General features: G+C 39.5%; 1 protein-coding gene across 1 annotated transcript in view; it reads left to right on the top strand.

Moving 5' to 3' along the window:
* utrn (utrophin) overlaps positions 1-26,898 on the top strand; it is a 182,737-nt gene that overhangs the window by 133,726 nt on the left and 22,113 nt on the right. Inside the window, exons 69-72 of the mRNA XM_072442911.1 lie at positions 16,992-17,128; positions 22,962-23,000; positions 23,373-23,438; positions 25,133-25,198. Of these exons, the coding sequence (XP_072299012.1) occupies positions 16,992-17,128; positions 22,962-23,000; positions 23,373-23,438; positions 25,133-25,198 (308 nt within the window). The remainder of the gene's footprint in view (positions 1-16,991; positions 17,129-22,961; positions 23,001-23,372; positions 23,439-25,132; positions 25,199-26,898) is intronic.

Below are 26,898 nucleotides of genomic sequence, written 5' to 3'. Positions count from 1 at the left end.
TTGTTATTTTCTCTTCGTGGACCTTTTGTGAAGACATATTAACTTTTATTTATTGCATGACTATCTGGATTCAAGTCTTTCGATAACAAAAGGCAAAGCAACAGTGTAGTTATGGTCATAGTGAGCAGGTCAGTCTTGTTTGGGTCAAAAGGGAGGGCTTTGGAGATCTGGGGAGCAGAGTGGCTTAAAGCCCCCCGTGGTGACAAGGCGGGAAGAGAGAACAGAGAGCTGGAGAGCTGAGGAGGACCGGAGGGCGTGGCACTATGAAGAATCTAAGACAAATGTGAAGGGGCAAGGTTGTGGATGACATAAAAAACAAGGCTTGATGAGGTGCCAGTGGAGCTGGGTGGTGATTGTTGGAGAGGGTCACAAAGCCCACCAGCTATAGTTCTTTTTTATTTCTACTCACGATACTCTTTCTCTTTCTCTCCAGTGGACCTGTTGGACTTGAACGTGGCTCAGAACACCTTTGCTCAGCACAAATTGGTGAACAACAATCAGCTGATGACGGTACCAGACGTGATCAACTGCCTGACGTCCATCTACGACGGGCTGGAGCAGGAGCACAAAGACCTGGTCAATGTGCCGCTGTGTGTGGACATGTGCCTCAACTGGCTCCTCAATGTTTACGACACGTATGTACACAGCGCTGTTTCAGTGTGGAGTTTAGGTTAAAACAAAGACAAACAGGGTGATAGCTACAGATACATGGCCTTGTGGATCTATTATGATAATATTAGCACTATTTTTAGTGGGCAATAAAACAATCCTATACAAAAATATATGAATCTAAAAATATTCAATTCAGTTTATTTTTATAATGCCCAAAACGACAACAGCATTTGAATTTTACTTCAACTTCACTCTAGTATTACAAATGCTATTACTATCTCTGCATTACTATATCCACTACCACTTCATTAAAAAAATAATGTAGTTTATTTAAATAATATACAGATTTTTCAAATACTGTGTTCAAAATGTAGGACTTTTATATCAGCTTAAATCATGTGAATCCATCTCTTGAGACACTGCTTCTCTGTCACTCCTGTCATTTCAGAGCCCATTTTCTGCCCCATCTATCTCACTCTGTGTCCACAAACATACCTGTACCCTTAAGTGACCTTATTTACTGTCCATGTCTTTGCAGTGGACGGAGCGGGAAGATCCGTGTCCTCTCCGCCAAGATCGGCTTGCTGTCTCTCTCTAAGGGACACCTTGAAGATAAATATAAATGTAAGTGTCCTTGTAGTGCACAGTGAACTATACAAAGAATGACCGGGAAACTATTACTACCACTACTAGCCTTCACCACCATCGTCCCAGTAGCATTCATCAGACTTTACAGAGAACCGAGAAAGCTGGTGAACCGCTGGAGAAATGCCATCTAATTGGATGAGAGACCTCCTCTGCATTCCCCTGTTCTTTATTCAATTTTCTATTCTGATTTATTTTGGAGGATTAGACAGTGTGAATATAGGGCTGCTGCAGAGGGAGGACAAGGCTATCATTTTGCACTGGCTGCCTTTGTTTCTGCTGCTTTATCTCTGCCTGTCTATCTTCCTCCACTGTCACCGCTACCCCCAGTCTTCATCCATCTAACGGTGCCACTTTGTCTTTTGGCTTTCTCCTAACTCCAACACGCCTTTCTCTTTCCTCGCACTCTTTCCGTTCTCCTCTTTTCCCTCCGATTCCCTTGCCCTGGCACAAGCAGTGTCTGTGAGCCTATTCGTTCCACTGGCAGTTTCTATTAGGCTGAGAAGGCTATCATGCACGCCTGATTGCACGCTCGCTCCTCTACTCTGGGACTCTCGTTGGCTGGTAGCTCTTACGAGTAACACGTTTCACTGACACACATGTGCATAATGTCATATAATAGCAGAATAGTTGAGACTAATTGAGACTAATCGATTATAGAATTAATCAACACATTCTTTACTAATAAATTATTATTAATTTCTGGCACATGTCAAGTGCTTGGAAAAGAGGTTTTTGTCATAATTACTATGTTGTTCAAAAATCATGCATACTTTTGTCTCTTTTTGCTACGGATTTGCTCTTCCATTATCTTCTGGTTGAGTGGGGATTCTGGTCACTTGAGTGGAGAAAAAGGGAAAGGTCTTGCAGCTGAAATATGATATAAAAAAGACTGATTAGTATAAAATGTTCAATATTCGTATGACAACGACAAAGCATTGATTCCCTGGGCGGCTTCAAAACGGCTTTGTGTCTGTGTAGAACAATTTTTCTGTCGAGATTGGCAGCACTATGTTTTATAATACAAGCAAAAGGAGGAGCACAATTCACGGTGGCAACTTCTGGAATAAGGTGAATACTTTTGTGATTTTTATGATTAAAATGCTCGCCTTCAATCCAAATTGTAATATGGAAGAATTTTATCAGAACCATTTCAAGGGCACAATAGAAATTGACAAATAAAAAAATAATACCGACATTTGGACTAAAGTTGTTGTATTGTCAGCATTGCTGTTACTGTTTGCATGTGTTCATAAGAGGCAGCGTACAGTGCATAAACATGCTTATCGCTGGTTTGTGGGGGGGCAGGCCTCACACAGAGATCAAAGTCGGCTGCAGACCTGTCAGTGCCCTCGCTCTCCTCGCTCTCCTCCCTCAGATTAGCCTCACTGCTCTTTGTCACATGTTTCAAAACTTCATTGAAAATACATCTCCGTTGCTGACTTGCCGGCCGGGCTGCGTGTCACCCGGTCCAATCTCTCTGTCCCTGCCAGTCTTTCAGCGACCGGGGAAGAAAGAGGGATTAAAGCTAATGGATGTGGCAAGAAGGATGGTCGACACAAAGCCTTATTTCCTGTTCTTTACTGTAACCTATATACAACAAATGTACTGGCACTGATGTCTCTGTGCTACACCATGACGCAAATTTAATCAGCGTTTATTTTTACTTTGCTTTTTATTCAAAATGCCACCCTTGAATGAATGTGCTTTTCCTGTCTCTCCTAATCCTGCACTCGAACTGTCATGTTGACTAACATGCTAAGGTACATAGACGCTGGCATGGTTTTTCAAAATGCGACTCAGGTGGACACAGCTTAAGGTCTCTAAAACTATATAAAGAATGTAAAAAAACTGAAACCAAGTATTTTAAATGAATTTGGCACGCCGTACAATAATAAAACCGTGACATTTTGTGCGTGTTGCAAAATAAAGTGTGGTCTTGTTGCGCAACATGATATGCTTAATAGGGCTTGGAGACTAGCCAAAAAATGAAAGTAATTAATTAAACCACTTGACTATGTAGAGCACTAATATACAGTTATACCACAACAAACTGTTAAATACTTTGTTTACAAATTACAATATTTAAAAACAATGTAATGACCTTTTATTCAATTAGAGCTATAGCAGCTACTCTGTTGTTTCTTATGTACAGACCAATAACATCCTACAAGAGAGACAGATGCTGTGACTTAATGACATAACACTTCTCCTGTCCTCATTATCGCTTCTCTTTATTACGATGTTACGGCTTGTATTCATATTGGCTACATCCTCGCTGTTGTATTCGTTAACCTCCTCCCACTCATTTGTCCTGTGCTCAGACCTCTTCAGTCAGGTGGCGTCTTCTGGTGACACGTGTGACCAGAGACAGCTGGGTCTGCTGCTGCACGAGGCCATCCAGATCCCCCGACAGCTGGGAGAAGTGGCCGCGTTCGGAGGGTCCAACATCGAGCCCAGTGTGCGCAGCTGCTTCCAACACGTATGTACACACAGAAAAAAGCCACCGCTGATGGTTTAAAGAAGACCAACCATAACGAAACATATCAAAACAACATAACGCGATACTTTAAAAAAATAATAATAATAAAGTTAATGTGTCCTTAGAGGGGGGCAATATATCAAAATTATACAATATTGTGAATTTTGTTTTGAAGCTATTTCATATCAAATGTGACTATCGAGTATATCAAGTAAAGTAGATGAAAAAAGTAGCTAATTAAAAATAGAAATGTAAAAAGTTAAATTTAAGTCAAACTTTCAAAGCGGAAGAGAAATAAATGCACACACATTCTTCAGATATGCGTTAAATCGCCAAATGTGCGGGTCAGGAGAAGGGAGAGAGGAGGAAGAGAGGAGGGAGAGAGGAGGGAGAGAGGAGGGAGAGAGGAGGGAAAGAGGAGGGAGAGAGGAGGGAGAGAGAAGGGAGAGAGGAGGCAGAGAGGAGGCAGAGAGGAGGCAGAGAGGAGGCAGAGAGGAGGGAGAGATGAAGGAGAGAGAAGGGAGAGAGAAGAGGGAGAGAGAAGGGACAGAGGAGGGACAGAGGAGGGACAGAGTAGGGACAGAGGAGGGACAGAGGAGGGACAGAGGAGGGACAGAGGAGGGACAGAGGAGGGACAGAGGAGGCAAATTGTGCAAGAGGCAAAAGTTTGAAACCCGCAGCTCTCGTATTTAGAGATTAACCCTGTGTTGGCACTGGACGTTTTTCTCTTGCTCAGAACACGTTTGTAATGCATTTCTTTAATTGTTTGCGCCTTCACTTTGAGAAGCTCTGACCTAATTTCAGTACACCTGAAGTATAGAATAACACTAACACTAGGTGTCGGTGTAATCCCTCATTCGTCCAGGCGTGTTCCATTGTAGAAAAAGCTTCAGTTGTAGTCATCTGGACTCAGTTAGAAAAAATAGACGTTTCGACTCTCATCCAAGAGTCACTGCTGGTGCGGTTCTGAACCGCACCAGCAGTAGAGTCAGAGTACACCATCTGCAATATGTTTCTATTTATCACACTGTCTAAAACTAAATGAAGGTCAAAGCATTACAGTGGTGTACTTCACTTGTATCTATTCCCAAAACACAGGCAGCATTAGCCCCTCCTCCCTCACGAGTCCCTGAACAGATGCCTGTGTGAACGTTTTCAAATTGCTTGAATATTTTGTCTTGACTGACCAACCGTGTCCCCTCAAATTGCCCCAGTCCTCTGCTGGCTGTCCTCTAGTTTTACTGCGGCCAGCTCACCACATCTATGGGTTTATCTCTGGACATTAGCAGCATTTAATGACGTCTTCATCCTCCAGAGATTCTTCCTCCTGCCTTGGCTTGTGCTGCACAGCTCAAACGAGCCAAACATTAAAATTAGGAAGCGATAAATTTCACCCAATTCCTGCAGATAGGACTCACAAAATAGCACCGTGCACAATCTGGATTCTACCTTCAAGATATTCTTATTTTCCTTGTAATTGAGGGCAAGAAGAGCGACGAGATATTCCTGAATTAGTGTGATAACCTTTTCATATTGACATTCAGCCTACAATTTGCATCTAGTTTTTCAAATTGGCCATTTAATGAAAACACTTACAATTGTGTTGTTTTGCAATAGATTTCTTAACTTCTCCTCCAGATTACTGGCATATACTGCATGTGTTGTGTTGAAGGTTTGGACATGCTCTAATTTGGGGTAACTTTATTGTGATGAATATCACAAATATCTTAATTTTGTTTTAACAAAATCAAATCAAATCAAATCAATAGATGTCCTATTCTGAAAAACAGAACGAGTTTATTTTAAACTGCTTGCAGCAGTCCAAATATTTTGGTCACTTACTTAAAGGTGCCATAACATGCTTTTTTTCACGTTTCGTAGGCGGGAGGGGGAGGGGGGTGGAGAGGGGGGAGGGGAAGGGGGGATGGTGACGCGTGCCTGTGGTTATGACGCGGTCTTGCCCCACCGCCCGTCAGTTTGCAGATTCGAGGAAAGGAGATAGTCTGTAATATAGCTAAACACTGCAGGAATCAATCAAAAAAACACTCTGGGTACATTTATGAAGCACAAATGGCAATGTAAGAAGGTTAAAAGCTCTGAAAAGTCGATTTTGCATGTTATGGGACCTTTAATGTAGTTATTGCATCCTAACTATTCACCGCAATGAGTTTATAAGCACTTTTCACAACTTGTGAAAAGGCCAGAGCTGACAAACGTTAGCATGCTAACAGCATGCTAATGTTTTTGACCCTTATTTTGACCCTATGAGCTACCTTTACAATAATATATTTGTACTGATGAAAAACATTTTACTTTATTACATGAAACATTTGGTATATTCATACATAATGAATATTATGAAAAAATAAAAGAATCTTGATTGAATCTTGACTGCCGAAGTGAAATGAAAAAATGAAAAGAAACCAAATTTAAACTTGTAGTGAAACCATTGACCCAAAGTAAACCCTCATATTTCACCTCACACCTGTAGTCTTTAGCCCTCCTCTCGATGGCCGTCCTCTGTGCTTGGGAGTATCTTTATAATGGGGCCCGTGTGTCAGGCTGCCCTGGCACTACCACAGCACTCTCCACTCCACTGGTTTAATGGGACCATGATGAATGCAAGGCGCTGCCAAAAATCTCCCCTATTTCACTCTTCCATTGTCACCGTCCTTCAGACCCCCGCACATTGGTCCATCAGTGAACCCTTCAGGTCCCTCTCCCAAACAATAATTAATTTGTAAGTGCTATAATTCTGCTGGAGATGGCAGGAAGGAGCGCCGCACAGAGGAGACGAGACTAATGAATGGTAAAGTGTGTGACAAGAGATTATAATGAGGGAAGGTCAAATGTATGAGGTGGAACTGCATTAGACTCTAGGAGCACAACGTACTTCATTATTTGGTTTGAATAGAGACAATTCTGGTAGTTTAATTGGAGGTTTTGTCTCTAGAAAGGAACTGATTCAATTTCAGCGCAGGAGTTTCAAAATTTTGGGTCGCAAGGCATAAGTTGAGGGTTGCAATAAATGTATAATAATAACAACATCATTTTCACTTGCATATATATATATATATATATACTACATTTAAATTAAAAAAATGTATGGAAAAGTGTTTATTTCAGGCAAATTATCTCAATTAAGCAAATAAACGATTCAAATAAACAAACTAAAACTTGATTTAACACGAAATTATCATAGTTGTTGACCTAAATTTGCAGTGGAAGTCCGGAGTTGGTTGCATGGTTATTTTGGGGGTCCCAGCCTGAAAGGTCGTGAACCCCCTGGTCTAGGAATAATGATAGTGTGAGATGTTAACGTAAGCGGGATTTTCTTTATCTACAAGTATGATTTTATTGAGTACTTCTTCTTGAGTAAAAGCTTAAGTAAAAGCTAAATTACACTGTAATTTAGTGATTAGAGAATTTATAATATGCAGTAGTTTTTTTTTTTTTACTTTTGTTATACTTTACTTACAGTCCTCTTGTTCTTGTTCTGTTTTAGAATTAGGTATAGTCAGTCCCGTACCTTTTTTCATCCGTTTTAATGTATTACTTTTCCCTTTGAGCTTTTTTCACATTTGAAGTATTTTGTTGAAAGTTTTATTGCAATGTTCACAATGTTTTCCAAGTTGTGCTTTCTGCCTCTTGAAATGTTCTGCAGATTGAAATGGTCCCGTTTCCTTAAGCGACCATTAAAAGTTTGAAAAGGTGAAATCCGCTGTTATTCATCGCTGCATAAAATGTGCAATCTTGTTTGTAGCACAGAGCTGGACCACGGACATGTTAATGCAGATGGCGATTCTGCTGAAATCAATCTACTGTTTATTGCTGGATATTTTCCTCCAATAAAGATGAATAAAAGGCTTGTAAAAGTTGTTAAGTGTGAGACTACAACTCAGAGCTATAATGAGGCTTGGGAAAGTGTCCCTTCAAAATTCATGGTCATCTTTAAATTGTCCGCATCTTTATTGGCCTCTTGGAGTTACAACCCGCTATTAATGGACTGACTTGTGTATGTTTTTATATCATGTCCAAAATCGTCCGGCAAAGAGTTTTATAGATAATCAACGGCCTTTCTTGTTTTATGAAATTGTAAACTTCCTTTTTTATGCGTTTTGGTTTAATTAAATATTGACCTTGCGTTTGTGTGTGCGTCTTTTCGAACAGGTGACGTACAAAGTGGAGCTGGAGCCGAGGCAGTTTGTGGACTGGATGAGACTGGAGCCCCAGTCCATGGTGTGGCTCCCCGTCCTGCACCGAGTCGCTGCTGCGGAGACGGCCAAGCACCAGGCCAAGTGTAACATCTGCAAGGAGTGTCCCATCGTGGGCTTCAGGTAATAATCACTGAAACCTTTTATAGTGCAACACCTTTGGATTTAATGGCATATAGTCCATAGCTCCAGTGGCGCAATCTTTCATAAGGTTGTACTACAATATTGATATTATAGTACAACTTCTTGGCAGTATGTTGATACCGAGATGCATATTGTGATACTTTTAACCGACATAAATTATCATTCTAAATTGCGGAGTTGTACAAATATTATTAATCTGCTGGTGCTACCAATGCATTTTGGTTATTCCACATAATCCAAATGTCATTTTAGAAGACTTTAAATCCGGTTATAGGATGTGCATGCAACGGGAGAGGACACTGTATCAGGAGGCGTGTTGTATCGTGAGGTCCTCTTCTTTCAGTCATCTTAACGGTTCTGTGATGGTTGTAGAAGCTTTGTAAGTGTCATTTTTCTGACAGAGAAGGTAAATTTAGTGGGGAAGTGTTCTACAGTGGTCAGTGTTTGAAGTGTGTGTGTATTACAGGCCATGCTTTTGACAGGTTATGGCAGGCTTAGCAGCTATTGAAGGAGAAACCATCCATAAACTGGCAGTTCTCCCTGTAACTTCAATGTTTTTGGTTTGTCAAATACGATGCAGTGAGCTGACGAAGCGTGCACCACGTAAACAACATTGTTCGATAAATTAATTCCTGATCACACTGTGCTGTCCCAAAAAGGCATCTGCATCGTTTAACACAACGGACAGGCAATTATACATGATCCAAATGTGCCACAATTGTTTCCATGGGGCTGAGAGGAAAGGCCAAATGTGCTCCAGAGGGGAGGCATTTATCCAAATGTCAGCAGCTGATCCTGCACTGGCTAAATACCATCCAGAGGTTTACGCTTGAACATACAGCATATTTACACGAGAAGTAGGGACATTACCCAGTTCACAAAATGGTAACATCTGCTTTTTATATTACATTTTTGCCTCTGTCTGTAAAATAGTGTTTCTCATGACACAACGAGCTATAAAAACTAGAGTGGCAACATTGTCCCGCTCAAATACCTTGCTTTGCCAGCAGAAAGCAAAACATAGAGACATTTGATGAAGCACTTGCCGACTGTGCTGTGTCAGTGATCGATGGGAGAGCGTTGACTGAGAGTACGGCTGCTAAAAGGGGAAAAGAATCTTAACGTAGATTTTGTGTGGTCATGACACGATGACAGCTTGTTACGACGATGCTCCTAATGTTGCAGAGACGAGAGTCCAAACCACAGGCCGTAGCAATAAGCAAAATGTGCTGCAAAGATTGTAAACAAAACACACATCACACTCCATTATACCCATTATTCTAGTCAGAGAAAGTATTATGCAAAAGCGGTGCACTAAAGGGCAGGCAATCTTATAGCAACGGTCCGGCGTTACAGAATTATAGCAAATCATTACCGGTATTTATTTTGAAAGGGGAAAGGTCCTCAGAACACCTTCAGACCAGGAAGGAATAATTTGCCTGAAACCCACAAATACATTATATCCTCAAATTAATGATTGTCCCAGCTCCATCCAGTGCTGCATTTTCATTGTTTTCACATTCAAGAACATGTTCTCCCAAGATTAAATTATCCTTTATTTGTTAATGTCAATGCCCAAAAGCAGTCCAAATCAAGGCAAATTAGAATTAACAAAAGTTTAAAATCCAAAGGCTGGCTCAAAGGCTCAAAATGTCCAAAAAAAACACAAAACATCCAAAATTCCACAAAAGCAGGTAAACAAAGCAGGAACAGGGCAGGGCAGGAGTTACAAGCAGGACAGACATCAAGTGACGAACAGACCCAGAACAAAGGGGAGACAGAACTTAAAAACACAGAGAAGCAGGTGATTGGTGGGAAACAAACAAGTGGCAGGAGAAATTAATTAAGGTAACTTGAAGACTGACAGCAGGTGTGGTGGGAGGTGACAGGGAAATCCAGGAAGTAACAGACAGCAGGAGAGGGGCGGAGACACAGAAACAACAATGGGAGCACATGACAAACACAAGGGGCACGTGGAAAATGGAGTCTCTGCAGCGCGGGTACCAACAAATCTACCCTCTTGTATGTATTACTGTAGAATGTGTTAAGATTTCAAACTCTTCTTCAGTCTGAGTTCATCTACATGCTGCCTTGATGTGTTACCCACCAAATTTCTAAAGTCTGTGCTGAACAGTTTGTTAGCACCACTCACTCACATAGTTAACATGTCGCTTCAATCTGGAACATTCCCAATGTCTTTGAAAACTGCGGTCATAAAGCCTCTCCTAAAGAAGAGCAGTCTTGATGCCGCAGTACTGAGTCATTACCGGCCCATCTCTAATCTGCCATTTTGGGGCAAAGTCCTTGAAAAGGTTGTTTACCAACAGCTCACAGATTTCCTCTTAATAAACAACTCATTTGATGTTTTTCAGTCAGGTTTTAGACCTCATCACAGCACTGAGACTGCTCTTGTCAAGGTGACAAATGACATCCGCCTGAACACTGACACGGGCAAAGCCTCAGTCTTAATTCTGTTAGATCTGAGTGCTGCTTTTGACACTGTCGATCATGGGATCCTCTTACAGAGACTAGAGGACTGGGTGGGCATCACTGGCACTGCCCTAAACTGGTTAAGGTCCTATCTGGAAGACAGGAAGTACTTTGTTGAAATTGGTAGCTGTGTCTCAGACCACATGACCCTGACCTGTGGAGTGCCCCAAGGGTCAGTCCTGGGTCCCCTTCTGTTCAACCTCTACATGCTGCCGTTGGGTCAGTTGATACGCAGTGAAAATGTGTCCTATCACAATTATGCAGACGACACTCAGATCTATGTTTCACTATCGGCAGGTGACTATGGACCAGTAGATTCACTCTGTCACTGCATCCAACAGATCAGTTTGTGGATGCAAAACAACTTTCTCCAGCTGAACTCAGACAAGACTGAAATAATCGTTTTTGGCCCACAGAAACAAAGAGAAAGTGTTAGCGGTCACCTCCAGAGTCTCGCTCTAAAACCTACAAACCAAATTAGAAATCTGGGGGTAATAATGGACTCAGACTTGAACTTTAATAGCCACGTCAAATCAATAACATCAGCAGCTTTTTACCATCTAAAAAACATTGCCAAAATCAAAAATATAGTGTCAAAACCAGATTTAGAGAGACTTATCCACGCGTTTGTCTCCAGTAGATTAGACTACTGTAACGGCCTGCTCACTGGTCTCTCCAAACGAGCTGTAAAACAGCTGCAGTACATCCAGAACGCTGCTGCTCGGGTCCTGACCAGAACCAGGAAGTATGATCACATTAGTCCTGTTCTCAGGTCTCTGCACTGGCTCCCTGTGGCTCAGAGAATAGACTTTAAAGCAGCTCTGCTTGTGTACAAGTCTCTCCATGGCCTAGCACCAAAGTACATCTTGGATATGTTAGTGCCATATGAACCATCTCGGACTCTGAGGACCTCAGGGACCGGCCTCCTGCTGGTGCCCAGAGTCAGGACAAAACATGGGGAATCTGCGTTTCAGTTTTATGCAGCTAAAATCTGGAACAGTCTTCCTGAAGATGTGAGACAGGCTTCTACTCTGACAATGTTCAAATCTAAGCTAAAAACTGTTTTGTTTAGCTGCGCATATGACTAAAAGGATTTTTTCTTTGCACTCTTCTCTTTTGTTTGTGATTTTATTAGTTTAGAAAATCAGTTGGATTGATAATTTTTAATTTAGTTAATTTTATTGTATTTCTGTAATTTCTTTGTGATTTGAATGCATTTTTCCTGCTGTGAAGCACTTTGAATTGCCTTGTGTATGAAATGTGCTCTACAAATAAACTTGCCTTGCCTTGCCTTACTTAGAAGAAGGCTTGATGCCGATTTTGACTTACTACTCCTACTAGTTCTGATATAGAGTAAGGTCATTCTAAAACTATTCAGTAAAGCTACAATTGTAAATGCTATGTATACAAAACAAGAAACATACGGTATATTAAATCAAGGCACAGCAGTCAAGTCCCATTTAGTCCAAAGTTGATCAAATTTGTTCATTCCCAAATTAAGTCTGAATGTAATTTTTTCCATTTGTCTGAAGTTTATTACAATGTCTGTCCAGTCCTTGATCGTCATGTCAACCATTTCTTTGTGATTGCCATTTTTCCTGCTGCCAGACATTTGTTCCAAAGATATCCTCTTATTGTGCCCATGGCAGTCAAGATGTCCAAGTACTCAGTTTTAAAATGGAGAGGGATGGCAATGTCAAAAACAGTCTGCAGTACATTGTTAATTTCTCTCATCAATACAACTTTTGATACTAGTTTTCTATTGATTAGTATTTGAGTCTGCATTTTTTTAGTCGAATGCTGTGTTGCCATCAGAAACCCAGCAATGACCTGACTTATCAATATCACACCCGTTTTAAAAACCCTTTAAATCTGGGTTATCTGGGGACCTCCCTGTGAAGGTGAATGAACTCCTGCTCCTGGTAATATGCTACACGCCGAGACGTAATGGCGCGTTTGACTCGAGCGGTGTTGTGTACGCTGTTGCATCCTTTGATATACGGCGGGTTCTGGAAGCTCATCACTCAGCTCACCTTGGAGGAGGCGAGGAGCCGAGGGAAGATGAAAGGCCCGGGCCATTATGTGTGAATGGCTCCTGTCTCTATTTAGTTGTCAAATGATCTCGCTCCTCTCCGCACGCTGTTATGCTTTGATGAGAATCCAAACCTCACGTCACGTTGTCAGTTTGTGTAGTTCAGCGCAAAAAGTTTGAGTTGGACATTGACGTGGTTGAAAGGATACGGTTTCATTCTGAGGTAAGAACTGAGAGATATTCATGGGTTTCAAGCGATGTCAAATCAGGACGGTTGCCATAGTAATTCTATAAATGACTATAAACGAGGACTGATTATTTCCACCCAACAACAAAATGTATTTAAATCAAAATGTGGAAATCTTTTTTGGGATTGGCACAAAGTATGGCTGAAATTGTACTGTCTAACATTTTTATACATGGCCCACCTCCGTTCAAACACATCCCCTTTTTACCTCTGTAACACTATCTATGTCTAATGAAAATGTAGCCTGCTGGTGGATAAACTTATACATATGCAGGGCAGGCTCTGTTTAGCCCCGGAGCCACGACTGTCACGCAAAATGAAATGTGTGTTGTTTTTGCTCAAACGGAGCGACGATCACAACCCCAGAGCTAAATAATATGCTTCTGAATCATGTTTCAGAACGATTGTTTGGTTTTATTCAAACATAGAAATACAGGATAACGATTTTGTACGTACCGGTGCACTTTGCGAGGACTGTACTGTACGTAGTGACATTTTAAAGGCTCTGCAGAGGCTGAAGTTCAATGCAGGTTCTAAAGGCGACTGCTTAACTCTTATCACCTTCACTGGATGCGTTATGAACAATCCTCAAAATGCCCTTCTCCCTCCAGGTATCGCAGTCTGAAGCATTTCAACTACGACGTCTGTCAGAGCTGCTTCTTCTCTGGTCGAACGGCCAAGGGACACAAGCTGAACTACCCCATGGTGGAGTACTGCACACCGGTAAGACTGTTTCTCATTATGGCCTCTTTATTGTTTGTTTGTTTGTTTGTTTGTAACAGATAGAGCAAACATACTGTAGATTAGTACGTATGTAATCTGATGCTGGTCTCACTGTATTTGTAGGCTTGGCTTATTTTTCAACACTTAAAACCACAGTTAAGGATCAGTTGTTATAGTAAGTATAGTATTGTAAGTACAGTTGATCAGCTTCCTAACAATTTCACATTTTTGCTTATAAAAAATCCATGTATAAATGTGTTACATGTAATAATTTTTTTCACATTTTTTTAATCCATAAAAAATATACCCGATATTAAAATGCAAGCAACATTCACAATTTAATTAAATTTTTTATACATGGCCCTCTCCTACTTTCACTACAGTTAAAAATCTTTATATCTAATTTGATACATGTTTATGTCCAGAAATGTATGACATTGTATATTGTTGTATGAATTCACACTATTTTCCATAAGGTCAGAATTGTAAAATAACCCAACCTGTAACAACCAAATAATATTCTACCAAATTTTAGTGAGACTATCACGACTTTTTTGCAGTTTGATTAATATGTTACTTTGGAGTTAGACTTTGTCATTACTTCTGCATGAGCTTTTTCTCACCCAAAACTAATCCCACGGTCCACTGTGTTATAGACTTTAGGTGATCCAAAGGTTTTGTGCAATAATTCTTGATTGAGTTGGTGATAAGTCTGATTTGAGGGCAGCAGGTCTTTGCTCTTTCTCAGGGTCAGACTGCTTCTAACTCAGTGTAGTTTAGGTCAGACGTTCTTCAGTTTCTTGCCTGTTCACTTGCTCTTTTTAAGGAAACACAGAAAATAATCCCTCAGACATTTCGATGTTTGTTTTTCAATGACATTTTACTGTAGAAATTTATGCTACGCACAGAAAAAACAGCTTGAGCTAATTAAGGATTAAAAATGAGTCATTTGGATTTGTATTGGGTTTCACCTGATGCTAGTGCTTGTTTTTCTTGTAGAATTGTCTAATATAAAATCTGAACAATTAAATCCAATTAATCATTGATTGAAATAATTGTTGTTGAATAATCATGATCTAAGCTATACACATTTGCAATTTCACTTTGCAATTGAGTGCGTCTTCAAAGTGAGTTTTGAGGACTCCAGACACACATATGTCTGTATTTAATTTCACATGAAGTCACTGGGATAGGCTCCAGTCACCCGCGACCCGAAAGGGAACAAGCGGTAGAAAATGGATGGATGGATGAACCAATGATAAAACCGTGGCAGCTCTTTGTGGTCTCAAAGTAGATTTCACTTCTTTTACAGAAGAAAAGGAAAGGGAGGTCAAGTGTACTTTCTTCTTTAGAATTGCGTTCTTGCTTTTACATTTTACCTGACACTGAACAGAAAGTGAAGATGTTTCCCAATTTTGTCTTTTATCTTGCTTGTTCAATTTTGTGAATAGGACAGATTTTGACTTTGGAACAGAATGTGTTGCATGCAGTGATCACTTCACTAAAAGAAGATACTTGTGTGACATGTTTAAGACAAGTCAAGCTCACAACTGCATTGCTTTAGTTTAAAGTGGCCCAGTGGTTAAAGCCTGGGAATCTCAAATGAATGAAGGCTGCTGGTGGCACGAGTAAAGATGCATTTCCCTTTAAGAAATAATGAGAAAAAACAGTGGCGAGTTTTCTCGCAGTGGGGAAGTTGTCAATCTAAAATATTCAAGATAAATAAGGATTCAAATATTAAATACAACATAAAAAAGAGCAGATATACATTGAATAAAATAAAACTGCTAAATAAAATATAATCACTATATACTTATGATGATTCATGTCCTTAACATTAGTTTTTGACATTAATCCACACACAACAGTTTTCTTCTTGACATTTGGCTCATTACTGTCTCTTCCACCTTGATTTACAAAAGCAATTGTCGGTATTGTATTGTTCATCAGCAACAAATCAACAAATAACACATTCTTTTGCACCTCATTAAAACCTAAGCACAGTGCTGTGACTCTAGTAGTCAGAACAAAAACACGGACAAATATAAAAATTCATTCATTTGACTTTTAAAAAGGCATAAGGTACATTTCCTCCAAACCCATTATTTTGCTTCCCCCTCTCCTTTTAAAGCGCAGTAATTCCTTTTTGATTGTGTTTCTAGTGTTGGAATAAAGCATCCGCTCAGTGAATACAAAAACAAATTTCATGTTGAATTCAGGCTTGATGGGGTCTTTTTTATCACAATGCCGCCCTTTAATAAGATTCTTCTTTTCATTTTTGCCACACTGTTCTTTATAGCATTAATATTGTAGCTTTGTTGTGTTTTGAGTTTATTCGAACAGCGTTTTCATATTCTAGTCGTTGAGAAAGCAAAAGTGTGGTCTGTACACGATTGATTACAGTGAATTTGACTATTTCATTCTGTGGTTTGAGAGACTTGTTGTGATGGGAAAATAACTGAAATTGTACATGTGTCTATTTGCCCTTAACCTGCAAAACCTCTCACACACTCAATATTGTCATTATGTGATTACCTCATTTTATTCAGAACAACGTAGTCGAATAACATATGAAAACTCAAGGCATTATTTTGAAAGTATTAAAGGTTTATTTTAGTTACAGCCTTGATATTCTAGGTCTACTGAGCCAACTGCTGTTTACTGCTGTCAATTTACACTGTGCATAAATGTATTCAAACCATCTTTTAATCCATATTGAAGCTAAAAATTTGGCTGCAGTGAATTAAAGAGATTCTCGGTTGAATAAAGACATTGATTAGTTAACTAATAGAGGGCGCTGGCAATAGATTTTAAAACGATTGAGCATCTCGAAGACAAAGCAAAGAGCACTGACGACACCACAAGCTCACAGCCAACTGTTCGCATAATTAATAATATTGTAAATAACCTATTTACTGCAAAACTGCTGATTAAACTCACAAGTCACTCCAAAATCTCAAACTAATTTACTCCAAGCTTTTCATATAGATCAGTTCATATCACTCTTTATAATCTCAATAAGTTGCTGAATAAAAATGACTGATTCATTGACAAAAGAACTACATTCCTACAGCTCTAATGAGTATAATTGGTTCTATAATATTCTAATGTCTTCTTTGTACTGCGCTCTGTGCCTTGTTTATCTTGGGCTGGTTAAACTCATAGATTAATCTGTTTTAAGTTACTTATAAGGAATCAAAACCTACATTTTGGACCATTTCCCTCAGAAGACCTTTGTATTGTATTTGGCTCCTCTATCCAAAAGAGACACATGTGATCTAAGATGCTTACAGAAATACATTCTTAATAATTCCAGAGTTTTCATGTGTAATTGCCACGACACTAATACACCATTGTGCTTCAAATAAAACTTTATCAACAAGCCCTTTCTTTCTTCTTCAGACAACATCAGGTGAAGACATGCGAGATTTCACTAAAGTGCTCAAGAACAAGTTCAGATCCAAGAAGTACTTTGCCAAACATCCTCGTCTGGGATACCTGCCTGTCCAGACTGTGCTGGAGGGCGACAACCTGGAAACGTAAGGACACGGCCTATAATGTGATAATAATGTGATATAATATTTTTGTTAATGTCCTACCCAAATGGCAAAATCCCTTTAATCTTTACAGGATTTACAGCTTAGCACACTTTAGAGCTGCTTATGTCTGCTAAAGCAAATCCTGTAATCTTCAAATCATTAGCGCGCACATATTTTGAGTTCAGTTTGTTTAACTTTGACGCTGTGTATTTTTTTTTACCCGTCTGCTATATCTGGTTTACCTTGTGTCTTAGCTGTAGATCTTGTAGTGCAGCACACTCCGTCTACTCGTGAGTTATGAGGCTTTTGGCAGCTGTAAATCCCAGAGGAGAGAACATTTAAATGGAGACCATTATGCAGAAAGTTGGAAGGTGCTTCCTCCTTCAAACTGGAGTGTACTTTCTGCCATCATATTTTTGAGCCAAGACACAACCGTTTAAAAACTTTCTCCACGTTATGATTATGGGTTAGTCTAAAATAAATGTGTATAAAATCATGTGGTTAAATGAAGTTAGTGATTTTTTTCTAATCAGTCAGAAAATGTATATGCCGGTAAATATTCCACCCAAGAGTATTCGCAATTAATCGATTATTATAGTACTAATTTACTAATTGAAAAATCAGGACTATTCACAGACTCCAAAACATGTGCTGAGAAAAGAGGGTTTTATGGGTCAGACAACGCAAGAATTGCATCAAAAAGTAAATTTTTTAGATTATTCAAATAGCAAAATAATTGTTAGCTGCCGCCCTATTTGCATTACGTTTTACTGAGTGTATATTTTTGTTGACAGAACACTATGTGCATTGTAAATGAATTTACACAATATATGCGTCATGTTTATTTCAGTAATCCATTTAATCAAATTTGCTATGATTCATATACAGTAGTTAAAGGCGCAATGGACGATTTTTCGGCGATTTGAGAACTCAGGCGGAAGTGCGCATGCGCACTCCCCCGTGCGGACTGATACAACACACACGTGCGTTTGTTTATTAGCGTGACGGATCTCATCGCATCTCTCGTCTCCCGTAGATTTCCGTCTTCTTATGAGACAGCTCGAACTGTCTTTCTCCGTCTTCATTTTGTCTCGTACACTGAGGGAACTATATTATGATAGATCAATGCGCTTAGACACGCGGAAACGTAAGGACGAGCCTGACGCGGCTGCAGGTGAGCGATAGGTGTGTTATATGATTGATACGTGGCAGGACGAATTGGCAGTCCACGCCACGAGGAAATAAGACTCAGATTTGGGCCAAAAAAATCATCCATTCAACCTTTAAATATTATTACATTGATTATTATTGATTTGCCATTGCCAACAAAAGTTCCAGTGCCGCACTCCAAAAATGAATTGTATAGGGCCCGGCTGACAGGTATCACAACACACTTGTTTCCAAAACTTAGAGGGAAAGATTTTACTCATTGTTTTAAGTGTAGCGTTGTTAAAATAAATGAATTCTGAGGCACGATTTTAGTTACTATTGTGGCTGTGAGCTGCATAATTTCCTTTTCAGATTTAGATTATCTATCCTTGGCCTCTGAAATGAAAACAAAAATGATAAAATGTCCATTAACTGCATTTTAACCCTTCATAATAAAACATGTTCCTTTTATGCACATTTACAAAAAAAACTTCATCAGAATCAGAATCTGCCAAACGTCCATTGGTGAAAATAAGGTCAAAAAGATAAATAAATGACCATAGTAACAACAAAAGAGCTGTGTAAAACTCGATGAACGAATGAATCACTAGTGGTAAAAACATTTAGCACATTATAACGTCAGAATACTTTTAAATTTACACTTTTTTACATTTTAAATCTACTGGTTTAACATCAGGAAAACTCTACAATCCCAAACTTAAAATAAAACAACACGTTCTGAGATAAATTTACTGGTACTTTAGTATATTTTGGCATAATATAGTTGGATAAATCCTTAATTGAAACAGATTTTGCTCTTACAGATTAAGGATTTATTCAGATTAGGTGAGCAGCCAGTGAGCTTCCATACAACATTCTGAATGACATTTGGCGTATTTAAATTTCAAAACAGGAAATTTCTCAAACTTTTTAATCCGCTTTGGGCTCCACTGGTCATCCAAAAAGTGACTCAGACAGAAAATGAGATGTGTGCTGTATAATTGGTGTCTGCGATGCCCCAAATCTCCTCTTTCACTCATGTATCATAATTCCTCCCTTCTCTTTCCGCCCACTGAGCACCTCGATGGCACCGACCTGCACCTCCTCTCACCTCCCACTTCTGTCTCTGCCTCGTTTCACGGCACACAGGATTTGGGATTCGCCACAGCTATATTTGATAATGTGAAAGAACTCTGCGCTGTTATTTTTTATTTATTTTGCTGCCTACACAACCTCAGCTACATTAGGCAGCGCGTGCAAGTTAATGGGTTTGGGAGTAAAACGGAGGACCGTGCCAACGCTTGGTAAAAATCTTTACCAAAAAAATTGCATAGCAGATGCCGTCCCTAAAAGCAAGAAATTGTATGATCACAAACTCTTATGCGTGCTCAATTTCCCTTCATGCATGTGTACGTTGATATTTTTATACATATTTTTTACAACATGGATGAAATTGATATTCTGTTTTTTTATTTTCAAGAGCAAGAAGAGTGTTTATTGTAAAATGTTCAGTAAAAATGTACACCACAGGCAATAATAATCACAGAAATACCCATTATAAAACCTCTACAATCCTTGACTTATGAATAGCGGACCACAGAATTGTATGAATTGTAAAGACATTTTAAAGCATATTGTTGTTGATCGTAGTTCAGACAGTCACAGAACAGTCAAGGTTTTGTTCACGATTATTCAAGAAGTGCTAATACTACACAGTCAAATCACCCGAGCCTTGTGCTATGCTAAATAATGGCGTTATAAATATAGTGTTGATGCCTGCGGCCCGCTCGGTGTGTAAATCCGGATTGCTCCAAACAGCTGGTCAGTAATGAGTGGACATTAACACCCAAACAACATCGATCTTCAAACAATCGCACTCCGTCTCGTATCGGAACGCGGCGTGCAAGACCTTCGAAACCGTGCCGTAATGAATGCCGTGGTTTCTAATTATCTGTCTGTATTTATTTATCTATCGGTCATATTACAGATTCCCTGTCATCCATTACACGTGCTGGTTTCTAATTGATGATCGGACAAATAAAAGCCTGTCAGACTGGAACAAATATGCGCGGACCGGGCCAGATTCGTCATCATGTCCATTAAACCGTTCGTTTAGTAATTCACAGCGACTGCAAATAGCTGCGGTTTGTTTATTTTTTACAATATCTATAATTAACATTGAAATAAATTGTTACCAAAGTGCATCCAGGTGTAAAATATATAATATAATAATAATAATAATAATAATAATAATAATAATAATAATAATAATAATAATAATAATAATAATAATAATAATAATAATACACAAACTGCGCGTTAGGCTAAATCAAACATTAATCAGCCGTTATTTACAGCTTTAAATTAGTAGGATTATGTCTACTAACCTTTCTCACACTCACGCAATATCATAAAAACGAAAGCTGCACTTGCCATCGAAACGAATAGCCTTACTTTTTGGGGAAATTATGAAACAAATCCATACCCAGAATAATAACTTGTCACCCCCATCCAAGAAACAATCTATTTGAGTTCTAGCGCAGCCATTTATTTTGACTGCAGTTCAGGAGCACAAGTCAAATGTGAACACCGTTATTGCTTTTTTTTCCAGCAGACAGAGGCAGTCGTCCATTCAAATACAGTTTAGAGGACAGTCCATATTTGTCAAGGCACAATATTCCCAAGGTCTCTGCCATTATGCTGTCTTCTGTTTTTGTGTGTGCGCCAGTGCCGTCCTTCCCTGTTGTTTTGTGTAGTCTTTTGAGTATTTCACTGTTTATTGAATTATGCTTTGGGCCGGGTGTAGTTTTTTTTGGTTTAGTCTTGCTAAAATGAATCCTTAGTTTAATAGATACAGTCGGCAGAGGGTCGTATCAGGGGGGCGTGGCCTGCAGTGGGAAAATTCTCAGTAGATTCAATAGGAAGCTTAACTTTTTCCCTCTTCTAATGCATTTTGTGGCTGATTATGTGTATTTTAAGCATAACTAATTCAAGTTGTGGAGAATAGTAAATGGATTGTTGCAGACGGCGCTGGCATCGCGGTAGCATTTAGCCCACATCTGCCTTTAGCATTCTTGGATAGCTACAGAATTTAGCCATTTTATGCTTCTCTGTGTATTTTGTGTCTGTATTTGGCACAATATATATACTATACTATATAAAGTTGGCATTTGTTCTTGTAGTTGTTGAACTGTGCGTGACAGAGCTGCGGTTCTCCAGTAAAATTAATGGTTTGCTTCCGTCACACAGGCCGTTAGTGGGCGTAACCCTCTCTATGTTCCTATTGGTGAATCGCTGTCAGGCTGTGAGTCTCAACATGAAAACTGGGCACGATATTTCAAAATGCATGCAAACCCAGGATCTTCGTCTGAGGTGTCTTGATTCTCAAACTTCCCAATAACACATGTGAAGAAGCATTAATCTAGTCGTATTAATGCTGCATGTAACTGATAAAGACAAAAAGCAGACTAGGTGAAGCGTTAAGTGCACGAGGTGAAAAGAGTGGTTGGAAGAATGGTCGGACAGGTTTTGGGGGCAAAGACTAATTAAGTTTGGTCATTTTGCGCACTCTGAGTTCTCTGTGCTTGTACACGTAGTGACTGATTTAACCAATCGCAGTGAAGTGTGGCCTCTGAGAAGAAACAAATCACTTTAGTTTCCTGTTAAAGGCAATAAAAAGCTACTTCGAATCGTAATCGTGCCCGCCCTATGCTCATAAACAATTTTAATATGATTCTCTTTTTACATTGCCCAATTTTAGGCACATTTTTGTCAATTACGATGATGATACTTCGAAAACACAATAGCTCTGAGGTGTTAGCTGTCGTTGAAAGACTATTGCAGCTCTCGGGGCTCATGTGATTAGCAGTGACACAAACAGTGTGACAGCAGCACCCGTGGGGGCCTCAAACACTGAGTAGTTGTTCCCCTCTGGATTGTGTGACACATTTAGCTCGTAGCAACAGATGTGTTTGAGCATGGGCCGTCCCGCTGTGATCTATACAAGTATTCTGTAGCTTTTATCTGTGTGAATATTTCAACAAAAGCGCCACAAAAAAAGACGTCGTACCAGATATTTTCTAGAAGCAATGTTATTGTGTCAAATGTTTTTAATTATGAATGCGGATAATACAAGCTGCATGGCTTAGTTATGGATCAGATGAAGTTGAATATGGCAGAAAGATGTTAAGATATTGAAAGATTTATGAATAGGAAAATTGACTACTAAACAATTTTACTTGCCTTGTGATTATAAAACTTCTTGGGGAAAAGATTATCTAAACTTATCTAGTGATAGTATTTTAGTAGCAGTAGTTGTAGTTATAGTTGCAATTATTAGGCTTTATCAGTTACATTTTGATGTATTGCAAAAGAAAATAATTAATTTCTTAACATTTTCAAACACCTTTTTCCAATTTTTGAAAGGGCACACTTTCTTTGCTTGTACTTCCTCAAAATTTCAAAACTGGTCTCGATGCACAAAGACTAAACCACAGGTGGTGAATATTGTTTGACTATTTCATGAGTTTCTCCTTCAGGTTCTTTTCCTCCACCTGCTGTTACCGTGTGGTTTTGACCCTCTCCTCCTCCTCTTCTCTCCTCCTCCTCTTCTCTCCTCCTCTCCTCCCCTTCTCTCCTCCTCTCCTCCTCTCCTCCCCTTCTCTCCACTCTCCTCTCCTTACAGTCCCGTAACCCTGATCAGCATGTGTCCGGAGCAGTACGAGTGAGTATCCACGAAAACCGGAACCGCCAGCCTGGAACCACGCGCCACTAACTCTCACCAGCTTCATATTTGATGCCTTAATCTGTCACAGGAATGCTGCAGACATCTTCACTTCTAACATTGTGTAGTTCTCCATGATTCATTCCTCTAACTCAAAGCATGTTGCCTGCTGCTCGACCACAACATGCACCCACAACTTACCCGTCTTTTCAGCAGTAGATCATTTCGCCGTAGTCTTCATTTGTTTCTAGGTGATGCTATGAGGGGATAGAGCTGTTTGCGGCTGTGTGCATGTGAATTAAGGCTGTTCTAATGTCTGCGTGATGGAATAGGCCGAATCTCATTCATCTCCATTACCTCATCCATTTGCAGGCTGTCCCAGTCACCCCAGCTCTCTCATGATGACACCCATTCCAGGATAGAGCAGTTCGCCAGCAGGTACGCACCCACCCACCAAGAACCCCCCACCGACCCACCCACGGGAGCATTTCCATCAGTGTCAGCTCCTGCTCACACATGTTTAATGGGTGATTGACCAACGTGATGTGCAAATATGGATAGCATTTTTTGTTGCGGGTGATACCAGTATACACGGGATGTCTTTGTTATTAGATCATAAAAAATATAGCGTTGTGAAAGCGTGCACCTTGTTCATTTGTAATATGGAAATATTTCATCATTGTGATGAACTCACCATCACTAGGGAAATATGATCCTAGTTTAAGTGTACCACGAAATGATTCTGCAAACTACACATTGCAATTTTCCATCTCTATTTCCATGGTTCGGCCATATTTACATTTCCATATTTATGAACCAATACCATTTTCAGTATGTGCTATGTGGCATGCATACATTGTGCAAATGATGAAATAACTTATGAGCTGCTGGGTAGTGGAATTATACAATCACAAAACATATAGTTCACTTAAAGTTCATAATCCTACTGGGATATCGATGTCAAATGTATAAATATTTTTTTTAAATCACCTAGAGTGAAGATATTTATACAGCCAGTGTATAACGAAGACAATCTGGACTGCACACCGTTTCATATTTCTTGAAAAAGCACTTACACTTATAGCCAGCCAAAGTACGCAAAAAAACTGTTGTTTTGGACATTTTATACAGTACATTTTACCATTGTGATACGTGGTATGTTTAGACAATTGAATACACATAAATAGTGCTCATTTGTTCACTTTATCACATCTTATTGATGACGCTAGACATGGCCCCCTACTGCACACCCCAGTGACAAAACATTGTGCACACATCGGCGCATTTACAACTCCACCATTAGCCAATTACAACCTCCCACGCTCCCTTGTTCCTCTGCATACACACACACACACACACACACTGCTAATCAGGCCTTACTAATGATGCCCCCTTTTCCCTGTATTGAATCCCTGTCACGTTTCATTTTATTAGAAGAGTTCCCGGGTCCCGAATTCCAACCTCCACAAAGACAACAGTTGTAGAAATTCCCTGCTTTGCCCCAGAGCACATTGTGAGAGGGTTATCAATGTCAAAGACGAACTCCCCTTTTATAGAGTAAGTGCTTATAACTAGACTTTTGATGCAGCGCTGCTCTGGGTGGCCTGTAACCCGCTATCGGTCACACACCATTAACCTATGGTCGGTGTCTGTACCGTCGGGTTTTATCAGCAGCCACATACACTAGCACTTTCTGAAATACAACCAAGCTGAAATACTATATAGACAGGCAGTAGCTCTACTCATTATTGTAAAACCCGTTATATGGAATTACATTTGCAGAAGGTGTGCAACTAGATGATGAAAGCCACAGTATTGTAAATGGAATGCGCTTCCTCGTCCCTATGTTTGGTTATTGTTCAATATAAAAGATTGTATGTCCAGATGCCGTATCATAACTGGACTCTGGAGTGGCCGAAATGTAGACTTGACTCACCGCACAGCCTCATTAGACTAGGATTACAAACGCAAATCCATGTGTGCGCGCCATTGTTGGTCATTCACAATATATTAGTCAGAACTGGAATGCACTGAGTTAAGCAGAAAGGCTGTTTAGGGAAGTTATAAATAGGGGGTTTCCTCTGTGGACTCGTTTTTCATCTGTTTGATGGATTTCCATTGTTTCCTTTTAGGTTAGCCCAGATGGAGCACTCCAATGGATCTCTGCCTACTGATAGCAGCTCGGCCACAGGAAGCATGTAAGTACCTCTTTCAGTAAAGATATGTTACATGGAGGAGAGGAAGGTAGATTAGCATTACATAATAAATACAATCAAAATCAGTAAAATGTTGACTTTAAATTAAGAAATGATAGTATTAGCATCACATAATTGGCCAATAAAAGTAAAACGTTGACTTTATACGTGCACTATATAACTTTGGAAGGTCTGCCATCAGCTTGTTTCCATGGAGATGCGATTGCATGTGCGAAATGTTCCACAGAATGGCATTAAGCTTATCTATCTTGTTTTCATCCAATTACAGAGGTTTTTGTTAGTGTTACTGTTGGCCTCTCCACAGATGTGACGTGTAACATGGCCTGGTGGCATCACTTGCTTGTCTCCAGGGACAAGAGATGGAGATAGATGAGCTGAATGTTACACGTCTTTAAATCAATTTTTACATTTTTTATGTTTTTGTTTTTGTTGATCCAAAGCAAATATTTGTGTTCAATCTACTGAAATTTACCTTTACCTTTTCAGTTTAACATAAATATTAAGATGACACGATTGTGATGACACATTTTTTAATTGTATCATATTTGTATCACGGTTGTAATACTAAGGAACAGACTCGATACAAATTCGATACGTCAACAATAACAAAAAATATTTTATTTTGAAAAGCATTAGGCTGTAACAAACTAATAGTACTTCCTTGGTTTGGTCTTATTCTTGTTCTTTTAACACTCAAGGTCATTTTGAAGGTCAAATATGAAACTTTTTTAGTGTCAGTACTTGTTCAAATGAGTTTTAGTATACATTAGTATAGACAACCCTAGAATAATACTATAAACGTAAGTATTTAACAACTCGAAATGTAAACGCATTTCTGACTTCTTCCATCTCTGCCTCTTGAACATCACAAGCACAATACAATAGACCACTTTAAATCTAAAACATATCCCCTCACGAGATGAGAGTCAAAGTAAAACAATACTGCAGCAGAGAAGCGTCGTAATGGATTATAGAGCCAACAATGAGAGACTGATGGGGTTTTAGATGTGTAATAGCAGCCGTTATCTGTGATCAAGGCGCAGTTGAAAAAAGAGAAATTACAAAAGAGAAGCAGATGAGATTGACCCGCCCTGACATATGTATGACTGTCAGTGCGTGTGCATGCTCGTCTGTGTGTATTCTGAGCTTGAAGGACACATGGGTCTACTTTCTCATAGATCTTAATCGTTGGAATGAGCTGCTGGGACGCTCTTTTCACTCTCACACTGCTCTTTGAGGAGAATTGCTTTTCCTCCACCGTCAATACCGTTTGATGAGATACTTGAGGATTTACAAACATTATTTTTTTTTTACCGGGTCTATACAGCAAGCTAAATGAGAACATCTGTCCAGTGTGAGCGCATGTGTGAAATGGATTTGTGCACAAGCATGAGTTGTTGGATAGGTGTGGACACAACCTTTGATATAGCAGTATCTATCACGTATCAAGCGTTTTATCTAGTGCAATGGTTCTCAAGCTGTGGTGTAGTAGTATCTATGTCGACATTATAGAGTAGATTATAGTATACTGGTTTACTCCAAATTTGGCAGTGGTGTAATTACCGGTATGTAATTTCTAACCTGTCCTATTTTGTGTTTTATTTCGGCTCGTGTTGTTTGGTTCAGTTGAAATATTTGACAATGTAGACTTTTAAACTTCATCAAAAAGGGTTGAAATGACC

The sequence above is a fragment of the Eucyclogobius newberryi genome, unplaced genomic scaffold, assembly GCF_026437365.1.
Source record: "Eucyclogobius newberryi isolate DKJ021-1_F unplaced genomic scaffold, fEucNew1.0.hap1 SCAF_1, whole genome shotgun sequence".
Taxonomy (NCBI): Eukaryota; Metazoa; Chordata; class Actinopteri; order Gobiiformes; family Gobiidae; genus Eucyclogobius; species Eucyclogobius newberryi.
This window is presented reverse-complemented; position numbering and strand designations above follow the sequence as displayed.